The sequence below is a fragment of the Phocoena phocoena genome, chromosome 2, assembly GCF_963924675.1.
Source record: "Phocoena phocoena chromosome 2, mPhoPho1.1, whole genome shotgun sequence".
NCBI classification, from domain to species: domain Eukaryota; kingdom Metazoa; phylum Chordata; class Mammalia; order Artiodactyla; family Phocoenidae; genus Phocoena; species Phocoena phocoena.
Window position 1 is genome coordinate 164,081,881 of NC_089220.1, and position 17,715 is coordinate 164,099,595.

At 40.5% G+C, this 17,715-nt stretch overlaps 1 protein-coding gene across 1 annotated transcript in view; it reads left to right on the forward strand.

The window, feature by feature from the left end:
* Positions 1-17,715, forward strand: part of MLLT10 (MLLT10 histone lysine methyltransferase DOT1L cofactor) — a 243,767-nt gene that overhangs the window by 78,309 nt on the left and 147,743 nt on the right. Inside the window, exon 5 of the mRNA XM_065871216.1 lies at positions 12,835-12,944. Within this exon, the coding sequence (XP_065727288.1) occupies positions 12,835-12,944 (110 nt within the window). The remainder of the gene's footprint in view (positions 1-12,834; positions 12,945-17,715) is intronic.

Sequence of the window (17,715 nt, forward strand, 5' to 3'; positions counted from 1 at the left end):
GGTTTGTTCATATTTTCTCTTTCTTCCTGTTTCAGTCTTGGGAAGTTACACCTTTCTAAGAATTTGTCCATTTCTTCCAGGTTGTCCATTTTATTGGCATAGAGTTGCTTGTAGTAGTCTCTTAGGATGCTTTGTATTTCTGCAGTGTCTGTTGTAACTTCTTTTTCATTTCTAATTTTATTGATTTCAGTCCTCTCCCTCTTTTTCTTGATGAGTTTGGCTAATGTTTTATCAATTTTGTTTATCTTCTCAAAGAACCAGCTTTTGGTTTTATTGATCTTTGGTATTGTTTTCTTTGTTTCTGTTTCATTTATTTCTGCTCTGATCTTTATGATTTCTTTCCTTCTGCTAGCTTTGGGTTTTGTTTGTTCTTCTTTCTCTAGTTGCTTAGGTGTAAGGTTAGGTTGTTTATTTGAGATTTTTCTTGTTTCTTGAGGTAGGATTTTATTGCTATAAACTTCTCTTAGAACTTCTTTTGCTGCATCCCATAGGTTTTTGATCATCGTGTTTTCATTGTCATTTGTCTCTAGGTGTTTTTTGATTTCCTCTTTGATTTCTTCACTGATCGCTTGGTTATTTAGTAATGTATTGTTTAGCTTCCATGTGTTTGTGTTTTTTACGTTTTTTCCTGTGTAATTGATTTCTAATCTCATAGCGTTGTGGTCAGAAAAGATGCTTGATACGATTTCAGTTTTCTTAAATTTACTGAGGCTTGATTTGTGACCTAAGATGTCATCTATCCTGGAGAATGTTCCCATGCACAGTTGAGAAGAAAGTGTTATATGCTGTTTTTGGATGGAATGTCCTATAAATATCAATTAAATCTATCTTGTCTATTGTGTCATTTAAAGCTTGTGTTTCCTTATTAATTTTCTGTTTGGATCTGTTCATTGGTGTAAGTGAGGTGTTAAAGTCTCCCACTGTTACTGTGTCACTGTCGGTTTCCTCTTTTATAGCTGTTAGCAGTTGCCTTATGTATTGAGGTGCTCCTATGTTGGGTGCATATATATTTATAATTGTTATATCTTCTTCTTGGGTTGATCCCTTGATCATTATGTAGTGTCCTTCCTTGTCTCTTGTAGCATTCTTTGTGTTAAAGTCTATTTTATCTGATATGAGTATTGCTACTCCAGCTTTCTTTTGATTTCCATTTGCATGGAATATCTTTTTCCATCACCTCACTTTCAGTCTGTATGTTTTCCTAGGTCTGAAGTGGATCTCTTGTAGACAGCATATATATGGGTCTTGTTTTTGTATCCATTCAATAAGCCTGTGTCTTTTGGTTGGAGCATTTAATCCATTTACGTTTAAGGTAATTATCAATATGTATGTTCCTATGACCATTTTCTTAATCGTTTTGCGTTTATTTTTGTAGGTCCTTTTTTTCTCTTGTGTTTCCCACTTAGAGAAGTTCCTTTAGCATTTGTTGTAGAGCTGGTTTGGTGGTGCTGAATTCTCTTAGCTTTTTGCTTGTCTGTAAAGCTTTTGATTTCTCCATCGAATCTGAATGAGATTCTTGACAGGTAGAGTAATCTTGGTTGTAGGTTCTTCCCTTTCATCACTGTAAGTGTATCATGCCACTCCCTTCTGGCTTGTAGAGTTTCTGCTGCAAAATCAGATCCTGCAAGTCGTGCTGGCCGGGTGGGGGTGGGGGTGGAAATAAGGACAACAATAACAAAGTGAAAAATAAAATTAGACTAGGGAACTAACACCTATGTTAAAAAAAATACAAAAATAAAGATATAGGTGAAAGAACAACCAAAAGGTAAAAGAGAACCACGATAGTAAAAAAGAGGAGGAGGGAAAAAAAAAAAGTAAGAAAGGTGGAAAAGGCCTTGGCTTTTGAGGGTGGGGCCGAAGCAGGGGTGAGGTTTGGGTGGTGGGCGGGGTGTATGCTTAGTACCCACAGGGGTGGAAAAGGCCCGGGGTGTGTGTGTTTGTGTGGGGGTGGCTTAGGCTCAACAGAACAGAAGGGGCCCAGGCATGCCCCCTGCCTCTGGTCTCAGAGGCTGGGGGACCCCACCTGGGAGCCCAGAAGGCTTTCTGGCTCGAGTGGATGGGGTAGACGCCTTCCTCTCCTGCTCCTACAGTCATGGAGGGCCCCTTGTGCCTGCCTCTCCACATCGCCCCAGCCTTCCTCCTATGCCCCCAGGGCCAACCCAGCCCAGCGGAGACCTTTGAGGGCATAGGACCCGGCCTAGCCTGAGACGGGCAAACATCCCCGGCTAATTGGGCAGGGGAAATGCTGGGCCCGCTGCCCCCTGATCCGAGCCCCTGAGGGTCCCTCCAGGCATGGATACCCTTGCCACCCCTCAGGGGCGCCGGTCCTGTCCGGCTTCCACTTCTCCTCCCCCCTCAGTGCCCCCACATCCTACCGGTTTTCTTGGGGGTTCTTCCCGTCTTCTTGGGCATCAGGGTCCCCCACTGGTGTCTGGCAAGTGCCCCAGTTGTGGAGAGATGCGCGCTCTGCATCTTCCCACACTGTCATCTTGACTCCTCCCTCTAACCTTACAAAATTTACTTCTTAATTTTTAAAACTTTGAAGTTGAAATTATTCTTTGATCCATAGGCTGCAGAATGGAAAATATGTTAACAGGCCTGAAAGCGACATAAAACTCATTGTACATCTCCATTAGCGTTCTTGGGTGATGAGGTACATTGTCATTGAGCAGTGTTATATTGGAAGGAATCTTTTTTCTGAGCAGTAGATCTCAACTGTGGGCTTAAAATATTCAGTAACCCATGTTGTAAACAGATGTACAGTCGTCCAGGATTTGTTGTTCCATTTTTAGAGCATAGACAGAGTAGATTTAGCATAATTCTTAAGGATTCTAGGAGTTTTGAAGTACTAAATGAGCATTGTCTTCAACTTTAAGTCACCAGCTGCAGTAGTCCCTAGTAAGATAGTCGGGGGTGTTGTCAGGGCCTTTGAAACATTGAAGCCAGGCATTGGCTTCTCTAGCTATGAAACTCCTAGATGTCATCTTCTAATTGAAGGCTGTTTCATCTACATTGAAAATCTGTTGTTTAGTGTAGCAACCTTCATTAATTATCTTTGCTAGCTCTTCTGGATAACTTGCTGTAGCTTCTGTATCAGCACTTGCTGCTTCACCTTGCACTTTGATGTTACGGAGGCAGCTTCATTCCTTAAACCTCATGAAACAACCTCTGCTAGCTTTATACATTTCTTCTGCAGCTTCCTCATCTCTCTCAGTCTTCTTAGAATTGAAGAGAATTAAGGCCTTGCTCTGCATTTGGCTTTGTTGTGGCTGGCTTGATCTTCTATCCAGACTCCTGAAACTTTCTCCATATCAACAATAAGGGTGTTTTGCTTTCTTATCATTTGTGTGTTCACAATAGTGTCACTTTTAATTTTCTTTAGGAATTTTTCCTTTGCATTCACAACATAGCTGGCTCTTTGGTACAAGAGGCCTAGCTTTCAGCCTCCCTTGGCTTTTGACATGCCTTCCTCACTGAGCTTAATCATTTTTAGCTTTTGATTTAAAGTGAGAGATGCGCAATTCTTCCTTTTGCTTAAATACTACTTGAATTGGACACAATTTCAGTATTGTTGTGTCTCGGAATAGGGAGGTCTGAGGAGAGGGAGAGAGATAGGGGAACAGCTGGTCAATGGAACAGTCAGAACATACAACATTTGTTGAATTAAATTTGCTGTCGTGAATGGGTGTGGCACCCCAAAACAATTAAATAGTAACGTCAAACATCACTGATCATGGATACTATGACAAATATAATAATGAAAAAGCTGAGATATTGCGAAAATTACAAAGTGTGACAAAGAGACATGAAGCAAGCAAATGTTGGAAAAATGGTGCCAGTGGACTTGCTTGATGCAGAATTGCCACAAACCTTCAATTTATAAAAAATGCAAAATCTGTGACGAGCAGTAAAATGAGGTATGCCTGTATAGTTGGAGCATTGTTTTTTTTTTTTTTTGTGGTGCGCGGGCCTCTCACCGTTGTGGCCTCTACCGTTGTGGAGCACAGGCTCCGGACACGCAGGCTCAGCGGCCATGGCTCACGGGCCCAGCCGCTCCGCGGCATGTGGGATCCTTCCGGACGGGGGCACGAACCCGCGTCCCCTGCACCGGCAGGCGGACTCCCAACCACTGCGCCACCAGGGAAGCCCTGGAGCGTATTCTTTTTTTTTTTTTTTTTAAATTTATTTTATTTTTATTTTTGGCTGTGTTGGGTCTTCGTTGCGGTGCGCGGGCTTCTCATCATAGTGGCTTCTCTTATTGCAGAACACGGTGCACGCGGGCTTCAGTAGTTGTGGCACACGGGCTTGGTTGCTCCACAGCATGTGGGATCTGCCCGGGCCAGGGCTCGAACCCGTGTCCCCTGCATTGGCAGGTGGATTCTTAACTGCTGCGCCACCAGGGAAACCCCTGGAGCGTATTCTTAATTCACTTAGCCAATCTCTCTCTCTTGTTTTTGACGGGATAGTTTAACCCGTTTCCATTTAAAGTAGTTACTGATAATTTATGCCATTTTACTATTTTTCCTGTACGTTTTATGCCCCCCTTTGTTCTTCTATTTCTCCAATACTGCCTTTTTTCTTAAATTAATTTTTTTGGCTTTGTGCCCTTTTGATTGCCTTTCTTTTTTTTTTCTTTTCTTTTCATTTCTTTCTTTATTTTTTTTCTTTTCCTCCCCCAGCATGCGCGATCTTAGTTCCCTGACCAGGGATTGAACCCGTGCCCCCTGAAGTGGAAGTGTGGAGTCTTAACCACTGGACCACCAGGGAAGTCCTGCCTTCCTTTTTTTTTTTTTTTTTATTTTAAGATTTATTTTAGGCTGCGTTGGGTCTTAGTTGTAGCATGTGGGCTCTTGGTTGAGGCACATGGGATCTTTCGTTGTGGCATGAGGGCTCTTTGTTGTGGTGCGCGGGCTTCTCTCTAGTTGTGGTGTGCGGGTTTTCTCTTCTCTAGTTGGGGCTCGCAGGCTCCAGGGCGTGTGGGCTCTGTCGTTGTGTTGTGCAGGTTCCAGAGCACATAGGCTCTGTAGTTTGTGGCACGTGGGCTGTAAGTTGAGACGTGCAAGCTCAGTAACTGTGGCGTGTGGGCTTAGTTGCCCCACATTATGTGGGATCTTAGTTCCCTGACCAGGGATTGAACCCATGTCCCCTGCATTGCAAGGTGGATTCTTTACCACTGGACCACCAGGGAAGTCCCCCGCCTTCCTTTTCTTTTGTGTATATTTTTAAGGCACAGTTGACCTTTGAACAACATGGGAGATAGGGGCACTGACCCACTGTGTAGTCAAAAATCCAAGTATAATATATAGTTGGCCCTCTCTATATATGTGATTCCTCCATATCCAAGGTTCCACGTCCATGGATTCAACAAACTCTGGATTGTGTAGTACTGTAGTATTTACTGTGGACAAATTGCATGTAAGTGGACCTGCACAGTTCAAACCTGTGTTTTACAAGGGCCAACTTCATTTTCTTGCTGGTTTCCATGAGGATTACAATTAACATCCTAAATTTGTAATAACTTTGAATTTTTAAAAAAAAAATAATTTTTGGCTGCGTTGGGTCTTCGTTGCTGTGCGTGGGCTTTCTCTAGTTGTGGTGAGTGGGGGCTACTCTTCGTTGCATTGCACAGGCTTCTCATTGTGGTGGCTTCTCGTTGCGGAGCACGGGCTCTAGGCGTATAGGCTTCAGTAGTTGCAGCATGTGGGCTTCAGTAGTTGTGGCATGCAGGCCTTAGGGCGCATGGACTTCAGTAGTTGTGATGCATGGGCTCTAGGGCATGCAGGCTTCAATAGTTGTGGTGTGTGGGCTCACTAGTTGTGGGTTGTGGGCTCTAGAGCACGGGCTCAGTAGTTGTGGCATACGGGCTTAGTTGCTCCGTGACACGCAGGATCTTCCTGGACCAGGGTTTGAACCCGTGCCCCCTGCATTGGCAGCCGGATTCTTAACCACTGCGCCACCAGGGAAGTCCCACTTTGAATTGATACCAACTTAGCTTCAGTAGCATACAAAAAATTCTGCTCACATTCCCCCACCTTTCTATTGTTTTTTTCAAAATTTGTGTCTTTATACATATCATGTGCCCATTAACATAGACATATAGTTATTTTTTTCATGCATTTGTCTTTTAAACCATGTAGGAAGTATAAAGAAGAGTTACAAATCAAAACTATCATAATGCTGGCTTTAATTTTTACCTATATTTAACTTTTACTGGCGTTAAAATTTTTTTTTTTTTGATACGGCTTTTAGTTACTGTCTAGTGTTCTTTCGTTTAGCCAGAAGGACCCCCCTTTCCAATTTCTTGTAGGGCAGGTCTCTTAGCAACAGATTCCCTCACCTTCTGTTTCGTTGGGAATGTCTGTCTTTTTCCATATTTGAAGGATAGCTTTGCTTTATTTAGAATTCTTGGGTGACAGGTTTTTTTCTTTCAGAAATTTAAAAATGTCATTGTACACACCCTAATGGCCCCTGTTGAATTCGGTGAGAAATTTGTTGTTTAATCTTACTGAGGATTCTTTGTATGTGACAAGTTGCTTTTCTGTTAATCTTTTAAAGATTCTCTTTTTTCTTGGCTTTTAGCAGTGATTATTATTTTATCTCAGTGCAGATCTCTTTGTGTTTATTCTTCTCGTGGTTTCTTGAGCCTCTTGAATGTGTAGATTCACGTAATTATCTAATTCGGAAGTTTTTGGCCAATATTTCTTAAAATATTTTCTCTGTTCCTCTTTTTCCTTTTCTTCTGGAATTCCCATTGTTTGTATGTTAGTAGGCATGATTGTGTCCTACAGGTTCCGTAGGAACTCCTCTGCTCCCCTTTTTTAAATGATCCTGAAATGGGATAATTTCAATTGGTCTACCTTTAAGTTTACTGAGTTTTTTTCTTTACCTACTCACATCTGTTGTTGAGACCCTCTAGTGTAGTTTTCATTCTGGTTATTATAATTTTCAATGTCAGTGTCTCTGTTTGGTTCCTTTTTGAAATGACTGTTGATTCTCTGTTGAGACATCATTGTCCTGGTTTCCTTTAGCTCCTTGACCTTGCTCTCCTTTATCTTTGAGCAGATCTAAGACAGTTGACTTAAAGTCTGCACTAAATGTCTGTGCTTCTACAGAGACAGATTCTCTTTGTGAATGGGCTATACTTTCTTTTTCTTTGCATGCTTTGTAACTCTCTTGAAAACTGGATGTACTGAATATTATGATATGGTAACTCTGGAAAGTGGGTTCTTTACTCACGGTTTAATTTTGTTGCTTGCTGTATGCTGCAGTTCTTTGCCTTTTTAGTGGTCTATGCAATTTTTAAAAAAGTGTACATTCTTTGTCACTTTGATCTCTAAAGTCTGTCTCTGTAGTTTGTGTTCAACTAGTTTTTTGACAGAGTTTTGCTTGAATACCAGGTGCCAAAATAGCGAGAGAGAGGGAGAATCAAAAAGAAAAGAAAAAAAAAAAAAAGGAAAAAAGCAACACCTCTTCCAGTCTTTGCAGATTGGCTCTGTGCTAGGACCGTTCCTTCAGTGGCTAGCCAGTCTTCTTACCACTCTCCCTTACTTAGCCTTCACTTCCTGCTTGCCCTGTACCAGGAGATAGACCAGAGATGAAAGGTTAGTGTCTCATCAGGTCTTTTAGGAATATGCATCCTGCCCTGGGCATGTGGTGCTGTCTAAATTCCCTAGAATGAACAGACACTTTTCAGTGCCCCAATTTCCAAGAGAAATGTTGTCCCCAGCTTTTCCTCTTAGGCTCTTGGCACTAGGTTATTTGCTTGAACCATGATCTTTTGCCCCAGGGACCTGTGGGTATTTTGTCTGCTTTACAGTGATTTGAGGATACCCACCACTTTTCTGCCCTGAGTGAGTTCTGAGCTTGTCAAAAGAATAAGCATGTTGTGTCAGTTCTTCAGTAGCCAACAGACACTTTAGAGAAACACAATTCTTTGCAGATAAAGTCTGCTCTGCTCCTTCTGAAACCAGAAGCTGGGGTTCTTCACTGGGAATACAAGATGCTATCTTCAAGACCTCTGCTGAATCCATGGGTCAAGGGAAAGTAAAAATTCCCAAAGCTTTCCTGCCTTTTTTTTTGGTGTGGGGGGGGGCTGCGCTGTGTGGATTGCGGGATCTTAGTTCCCTGACCAAGGACTGAACTTGGGCCCACGGCAGTGAGAGCACTTGAGTCCTAACCACTGGACCGCAAGGGAACTCCCCACTTTCCTGCCATTTTTAAGTTGCTTTTTTCTGACTTAGCATTTGCTTGGTTGCTGTAAACCTTTCACTTTCTTTCCCAGAGTCCTGACAAAATTGGTTCTGATAGTTTCTGCTTGACTTCTTGATGTTTCTGTGGTGGAATGTGCCCTTGGAGCTGCCTTCTCCCCCATTTTTGCTAACATAAATCTGGATATTTTTGTATCCCTGTAAGTCTCCTTGAGTTTTGTTCTGAAATACAGTTATGTTCCTTGGAAACAGTTTGATCTTTTCAGGTGCTGCTCTTATGATTTATTCAGTGGGTCCAGAGCAGTGCTCAGTCTAGGGGTACTTATTCCCACTACTGAGGCAAGACCTTTATGAGTCTTTTACCCAGTGAAAGCCCTGTGAGTTGGGAGTTTTTCCAGTCTGGCTCAGGGAACAGGCACTGTTCCTAGACCTTTGTGCCAGCTGGATACTGTTCGCTCTAATCTTTTTGGCTGGTTCTTTTTCCAGCCTCAGGTAATTTCTCTACTCACATGTTCTCTGTTTAATACTTATATAGTGCTGTTTCTCTTTCTCTGTCTTTGAGTGTTCTCTCTCTGAAGGGCTTTCATTTCTGGTACTTGGCTTTGCCAGTTTTAGCTTTCTTGGTCTCACCCATCTCCTATACTTTGAGAGTGTCCTGGGCTTGGCCTCAGTTTCTCTCCCTGAGTCTTGGCCTGGAAGAACTCTCAAGACATTAAGAGGGGGCAAACAGAGGGCTCACCTCATTTGTCTATTACCTTTTTGAGATTGTTGTCTTTCTGTAGCTGATACACAGGTATCTTGAGAACCACTGTCTAAATTATTTTGTGTGTGGGGTATGCATTGTTTCATGCAGGAGGATAAATTTGGTCCTTGTTATTCCATCTTGACCAATCTCCTACTATTTCTCCTTAGCCTTGATTTTTCTCTCTTATTTTATTATTCTTCTGTTCCCTCTTTTCTTCCTTATTTGTGATTATAATGAATATTTTTAACATTGCATTTTAATCAGTTTAATAATGCGGTTATTTAATATTGCATTTAAATTTAATTGTAAATTAAATTACCTTTTGGGCCATATCTCTTTCTGTATATACAAGTATTAATATCTGTGTAGTGGTTGCTCCAGGGATTACAAATGTCATACAAATAAGTTCAGTCTACTATGTGTACCACTTCACACAAAATGTAGAAACCTTGAAACTGTATAGATCTCTTTTACCTGCTCCTTCCCCAATCTTTGTTATAGTTTTACACACATTGAAAACTTTACAAGACAGCATTTTAACTTTTGATGTAAGCAGTCATATGTATTTTAAGTGAAAGGAGGTATTATGATTGTTTTATCAGCCAATAATCTATCAAAAGTACCTGCATGTTTATCATGCTTCATTTTCCCCTTCATCTTGGAGCTTACTTCTTGGGTCATTGTTTTCTGCCTGAGGAAAATTGTTTGGTATTCCCTTTAATGGAAATTTGTTTAGAGATATTTTTTGGCTTTGTTATTTATCCAGTTCTTTTAGTGATAACTTCCCTTTGGGTTATATTAAGATTTTTATTTCTCTTTTTGGTTTTCTGTAGTTTTATTAATGTGCCTATGTGTGGATTTATATTTATTTACCCTGGGATTTATTGTGGTTCTTCAGTCTATGACTTGCCATCTTTCTTCTGTTTTAGAAAGTTTTTAGTTCTTATCATTTTTTAAAAGATTTATTATTTATTTATCTATCTATATCTATTTATGTGTTTATTTTTGGCTGCGTTGGGTCTTAGTTGTGGCATGCGGGATCTTCATTGAGGCATGCGGGATCTTTGTTGAAGCATGCGGGGTCTTTAGTGGCGTTGCTTGGACTCTTTGTTGTGGCGTGCGGGCTTCTCTCTAGTTGTGGCACACAGGCTCCAGGGCGTGTGAGCTCTGTAGTCGTGATGCACGGGCTCCAGAGCGTGTGGGCTCTGTAGTTTGCGGCACACGGGCTTTCTAGTTGAGGCGCATGAACTCAGTAGTGTGGCGCGTGGGCTTAGTTGCCCCACAGCATGTGGGATCTTAGTTCCTTGACCAGGGATTGAACCCGCGTCCCCTGCACTGTAAGGCGGATTCTTTACCACTGGACCACCAGGGACGTCCCAGTTATTATCATTTTAAATATTGCTTTTGTACCATTTTTTTCCCTCTCATATTTCTCTGGGACTCTAATTACATGTGTGTTAGGCCTGCCCATCATGTTGTTTTCGTTTCCTGTCTTTTGTATTTTTCATTTTTTTTTTTTTTTTTTTGCGGTACGCAGGCCTCTCACTGTTGTGGCCTCTCCTGTTGTGGAGCACAGGCTCCGGACGCGCAGGCTCAGCGGCCATGGCTCACGGGCCTAGCCGCTCCGCAGCATGTGGGATCTTCCCGGACCGGGGCACGAACCCGCGTCCCCTGCATCGGCAGGCAGACTCTCAACCACTGTGCCACCAGGGAAGCCCTATTTTTCATACTTCTGTGTTAATGTTCTGAATATTTTCTTCTGACCTATTTTGTTGTTCTAATTCTGTTTTCAGCTATGTCTAAGCCATTGTTAATCCCATTTATTGATTTTTTTGTTTTTACTTCTGTAATTTTTGATTTAGAGTTTTCAGTTCTTTGAAGAAATTTTAAATTTTGTGTTGTGTGTATTTGAACATAATAAACATACTTTTTATAACTATCTGTATCTGAAACTCCGAAATACAAATATGTTTTGATCTTCATGTTTCTGCTGGTTTTCATTCATGTTGTCTTGACTCTCATGTGTTTAGTATTTTTCATTGTGCCGAAAATGGTAATGAACTAGTAATAGAAATTATTTGTCGCCAAAATGACATTGTTTTCCTCTAAAGAGGATGTATATTAGCTCCTGTCTGGTGTCTGGGGGCACTTGTAATTTAGGGTTATGTGAGTCAAATTTCAGAGTTTGAAGATGATCAAAGCCCAGCTGCAGTCTCTGGGTGGGCCTATGTACTTTTAGTTTATTGTCATTCCTGGCTTGCAGCCCCTCAGTGTTACAGCTGAAAGAGGGAAGGGATTTACTAGTGTTCTTCTTTTCCCTTAGTTGTCTGTGGACATAGATCCCTGTACTTTCAGCCTTCTGAGTTTGTCAGTAGTACCTTCTACTTCCTCAGCTGCTTTCTTTGAAATAGGCAAATGTCCCCTGGGTGACAGAATGGTCAAAAGTTGTACTTAACTCCCTTGACTTCCATCCTTTTCAAGTTTTGGCCCAGTAATTCCTTACTATGACATCAGCTCTTTGATACCTTTAGTCACATTTTGAAAATTAAAAGAAACAGCATTTAATATTAATATTTAAATTGATAAATTGTTAATATATTTTAAGTGAAATATTAAAATAGAACAATGATTGTTAGTATTAGTGTTTAAAATGTCAACATTTGTATAACAGTTAAAAATTTAATACTGACATTTAAGATTTAAAGTATTAAAATTTTTATTATAGGTTTTCAGCTATAAAACTTCATACTTTTAAAATTAATTAATCAATTAATTAATTTTTGGATGAGTTGGATCTTTGTTGCTGTGCGCCGGCTTTCTCTAGTTGCAGCCAGCAGGGGCTACTCTTTGTTGCTGTGTGTGAGCTTCTCATTGCAGTGGCTTCTCTTGTTGCGGAGCAGGGCTTTACGCACCGGGCTTCAGTAGTTGTGGCACGTGGGCTTCAGTAGTTGTGGCACACGGGCTCAGTAGTTGTGGCTTGTGGGCTCTAGAGCACAGGCTCAGTAGTTGTGGCACGTGGACTTAGTTGCTCCGCAGCATATGGGATCCTCCCGGACCAGGGCTTGAACCCATGTCCCCTGCATTGGCAGGTGTATTGTTAACCACTGCACCACCAGGGAAGTCCCAAAACTTCATACTTCTGTAGTGGTTCTCAGAGGAATTATTGATCTGAATTATTCAGTTTACTCTTATGAAAAATGTCAGTGCCAGCATCTGAATTAAAAATTTCCCTTGGGGGGCTTCCCTGGTGGCGCAGTGATTGAGGTTCTGCCTGCCAATGCAGGGGACACGGGTTCGAGCCCTGATCTGGGAAGATCCCACATGCTGCGGAGCATCTAGGCCCGTGAGCTACAACTACTGAGCCTGCGCATCTGGAGCTTGTGCTCCGCAACAAGAGAGGCCGCGAGAGTGAGTGCCCGCTCACCGTGATGAAGAGTGGCCCCCCTCTTGCCGCAACAAGAGAAAGCCCTCACACAGAAACGATGGCCCAACACAGCCAAAAAAGAAAAGAAAAAAATTTCCCTTGGGGAGTTCCCTGGTGGTCCAGTGGTTAGGATTCTGGGCTTTCACTGCTGTGGCCCGGGTTCAGTCCCTGGTCGGGGAACTGAGATCCATCCAGCAAGCCTTGTGGCACAGCCAAAAAAAAAAAAAAAAAGTTTCTGCTTATTTGTGTTACTGTGTGTATTAACTGGAGAAACGACTAAGAGTCTTATCAGTAGTGGTTTGATGATCAGTCAGTAGTGATAATTTGTTAATGTTTTTGTTGTGCATTTCCTAAAATGGACATTTAAGGGACCTGTTCATAAAGTTAATAATTTAATTTATCTTTGAAAAAGCTTTATTGAAAAATGGAAAAATGACATTATTTTTGTTTATTTTTAGGTTGGGCTCATGTGGTTTGTGCCCTGTATATTCCAGAGGTACAGTTTGCCAATGTTTCAACAATGGAACCAATTGTTTTACAGTCTGTGCCACATGATCGTTATAATAAGGTATAGTAGATATTATTTTATTGATGTTTGAATATAATTTTTTTGTTTTAAAACTGGGAAGTATAAAGGAATTTTTAAATTTTGTTTTATTACAGCCCTTCATTAAAAAATTTAAATTAAATGCCTCCATTGATTTGGAAAAAGTGTAATTACTGTGGTAAACTACAAGTATTAAAATATGTTATTAAGGTCACAGGAGTACAAAACAAACACACACAGACAAAACTATATTACCTTTTACATTAACCTAAGTATTTAAGCTTCTAACATTTTAATCTGTATAGATTTGTTCTTTTTTTTTTTTTTTTTTTTTGCGGTACGCGGGCCTCTCACTGCTGTGGCCTCTCCCGCTGCGGAGCACAGGCTCCGGACGCGCAGGCTCAGCGGCCATGGCTCACGGGCCCAGCCGCTCCGCGGCATGCGGGATCCTCCCAGACCAGGGCACGAACTCGTGTCCCCTGCATCGGCAGGCAGACTCTCAACCACTGCGCCACCAGGGAAGCCCCTGTTCTTTTTTTAAAAATAATATTTATTTATTATTTTGGCTGCACCAGGTCTTAGTTGTGGCACTTGGGATCTTCGTTGCAGCATGCAGGATCTTTAGTTACAGTATGTGGAATCTTATAGTTGCGGCATGCAGACTTCTTTGTTGTGGCATGTGAACTCTTAGTTGCAGCATGCATGTATGCCTGGTTCCCCGACCAGGGATCGAACCCGAGCCCCCTGCATTGGGAGCGCAGAGTCTTACCCATTGGACCACCAGGGAAGTCCTTAGATTTGTTCTTTAAGAATTACTAACTTTTATGTTCTTTCAGACATTGAGGATCTGTTAAATTTGAATTAATCATTATTTGGTATAATATTCGTTACGATGCTGCACATCCTGTCTTAAAAATAATCCTATCACAGAATATTATTTGCTCATCTCTCTCCACATTATTTTGTTCCCCCGAGATAGGATTTTTATTGTTGCCTTTTTTTTTTTTTTTTTTTTGGCGGTATGTGGGCCTCTCACTGTTGTGGCCTCTCCTGTTGCGGAGCACAGGCTCCAGACACGCAGGCTCAGCGGCCATGGCTCACGGGCCTAGCTACTCCGCGGCACGTGGGATCCTCCCGGACCGGGGCATGAACCTGCGTCCCCTGCGTCGGCAGGCGGACTCTCAACCACTGCGCCACCAGGGAAGCCCTATTGTTGCCTTTTTTAAAAACCTCAGTTAATGTTCACTTTTTTCCTGTATCTTTTTATTAATGTAGTACATTTATATTATTGTTTCATTCTCTTTTGCATATTATTGGATGATTTTTTTCTATTAACCACTGTGTCTTTAAATATAGTGTTACCATTTTTAACTAAAGGTACCTGTTGATTTATTCCGTTGGTGAAGTGTCACTGCAGCCAGTTCTAAGGTTTCAAAATACTAAACATTTTGTAATGTAGGTCGTTAGTATTTATTTAAAGAAAAGGAACATATGGAGAAAAAATAGGAAAATGCGAGACAGAAATCATCTAAAATCTTTTTTGTGTGCGTTTTTACATATACTATATCACTGTAAAAAGTTTGGATCATAGTGCTCATACTGTTCTGTTTTTGAAACTTAATAACCCTGAACATCATTTTGTGTTAATAAATTGTATTTTGCCATTATTTCTAGCGGATATTTAGCATCTGATACAAAGTATTATTAGTTTTGATAAAATATAATTTATTAGGAACGCCTTAGGAACGCCTTCTTGTTGAAGAGCCTCACTTGGTGTTTGGCATGTACATACCAGCCAAATCTCTGTGTAAAAGAGTATGAACATTTTGGAGGCTTCAGTAAATGTATTGTGTGAAGTTGTTCTAGAATGTAGTTTCTCATTTATTAATCACACTAGTTATATGTGAGATTGCACATAATCTTATATCCTGTTAAATGCACTGTATATTACCATTAAAACAGGCTTTGCTATTCTTTTTAGTGAAAAATATTAGTGTTTGAATGATTTTCTTTGAATATTGGTAAGGTTAGATATTTTAAAGTTTTTTAAAAAGGTTATTCATGTTTGTTAATTGATCTTGAATAGCTCTTCGTTCAGTTTAATATTGTAATGTTTTAATTTTTTCTTACAAAATGTTTTTTATATTGGAGATGTTATTCTTTATTCTTATATACTTGCTATGAATGCTTTTGCCCATAACGTAACATTTTCTTTTTATTTTTCTTGATGGTTTTTATTGTTGTCGGTATTCTAGCAGGTTAATTTCTTCTAGTTTGAAGTTTAAAATTTTTTGTAATTTACACAACTACTCTTTATTGTTTCTGCCTTTGTTGCCATGCAAAGAAAATCTTTCTCTATACTAATGTCTAACAATTTTTTTAGTACTTTCAAAATTCATTTCTAAAAATACTTGTTTTTTTCCTTTCAATTTTGAAATAATTTCAAACTTAAATTAAGGTTGCATTAATAGTACAAAGACTTCTTCCTCTCCTAAACCATCTGAGAGTAATTTATCATATAACACCGACACCTCTGAATGCTTTAGTTTGTATTTCCTATAAAGAAGGACTTTCTTCTGCATGACCAGAATACAGCCAAAATCAGGAAATTAACATTTATGCATTATTACTGTCTAATCCAGAGACCCCATCATTATTTGCCTAATTTTCATTCATGTTTTCTTTTTTCCCTTTCATAGCAAAAAGATCACAGATTGCTTTTTGTCTCTTAGGTCTCCTGAATAGTAACTCAGTCTTTCTCTGACTCTCATAACTTTGATACTTCTGAATGGTATAGGCCAGTCATTTGTAGAATGGATTTTTATAATGTTTCCACATGATTAAATTCAGATTATGTGTTTTTGGCAGGAATATCACAGAAACAATGCTATGTTCTTCTCATTGCATCCTGTCAGGTGGTAAATGATTTTAGCTTTTCCCATTACTGGTGATTTTACCTTGATCACTTGGTTAAGGCAGTGTCTCCAAGATTTCTCCACTGGGAGGTTAATCTTTATTCCCTTTATAATCAGTAAGCATTTTGTGGGGAAGTACTTTCTTTTTTTTTGCGGTACGCAGGCCTCTCATGTTGCGGCCTCTCCCGTTGCGGAGCACAGGCTCCGGACGTGCAGGCTCAGCGGCCATAGCTCATGGGCCCAGCCCTCCGCGGCCTGTGGGATCTTCCTGGACCGGGGCACGAACCTGTGTCCCCTGCATCGGCAGGTGGACTCTCAACCACTGCGCCACCAGGGAAGCCCCGGGAAGTACTTTTTATGTAAATATCTTGTTCCTTGTGCCTTTTACTCACTAATTTTAGCATTCATTGTTGTTTCTTTGCTTAATTAGTCTATTAGATTGATGGCAAGTGGTGGTTTCCTAATTCCATCTTTTACATTCATCAGGTGGCATTCCATTTTAAGGAAAAGCTTTCTCCACTCCGCAATTATTTATATTAGTATGGACTAATATTGACTTACACGTTAATATTTTATTTTAATGGGTCATTCCCCATTACTGTCACTTATTGTGATGTTCATATTGTCTCAGGTTTGGCCAGTGGGACCTCTTCATGTGGGTTCCTGTGTCTTTTGACATCGTTCTATCATTGTTTGAGCACTTCTTTACTTCTGACATGACAGTATGTTCTAGGCACATTTTGAACCATTCCTTGTCTTAGCCCTAGAATAACATTTCTCCAGGGAGCCTTGATTTATTTTAGGTGAGAATGGTATTTAGAAACCAAAGTGGACACTAGGTGTGCTCATTGTTATTAGGATGTTGCTACTTCCAGGCCCTCTCAGTGTGTATAGATGCAGAGATAAACGCACATTCACATCTATATCTTCTTTATATTTTGAAGTTGGTGAGGTCACATAGATACTTCTGATTTAGTATATGGATTTATGTATTAAACACAAACATATCTGTATGTATTTCTGTATCTGTCTGTCTTTGTATCTATTTATTTATTGAACCATAAACTCCTAGGAATTTCCTAGTAATTTCCCTAAACCTAATCCGACAGCACAGGGTTCATGCTAATGTTTTTTTTGTTTTTGTGTTATGACTCTCATGCCAGACAATGAGAAACCTGACTCCCATTATCCTCAATATATTTATTTGATCATTCTCTCTTATATTGACAAATCTTCTGTTGCTGCCATCCCATAATACAGAGGCCAGCCTAACCATGTTCAGGCTCAGACCTCACTCTGGGTTGCTGCTGCTTCCCTGCATGTCTGCCTTTATTTTTTTAAACCATTTTGGGGGTTTGACACCCAGCTTCAGTCCAGAACTACCCCTTCTCCCCTCACTTTGCTGACTTTGCTCAGGTTCTTACAACTCACTTGGACACTACCTCCACCCCAACCCCCAACACTCTCATGAGCGCCAACACTACTGGGGCTCTGATAGTTGAGTTGGCCTGCCCCTCCCTTCCCAGGATAGATGCTAGCATGCTTGGCCCCAGCTCATGGCTTTAAGACTAAAGTACTCAAGAAGTAAGGGAGGGAGTATAGAGGCAGAATGAATTAATTTAGGTATAAATCTTCTATCCAGTTAAGAGTTAATTTTAGAATATGGTGAGATGTATGTGTAATTTTTCCCCTCCCATGTGGTTTAGTCAACCTTTTCAGCACTATTATTGAATAATCTAGGTTTTGCACAGTGATTTGAAATACTGTTTGAATCATTATTAAATTCTTGGCTATTCTTGACATTTTTTCTGTTCCATTGATGTGTCTTTCTATTCTTATTCTAGTACCACACTGTTTTACATTATTATGGCTTTAAA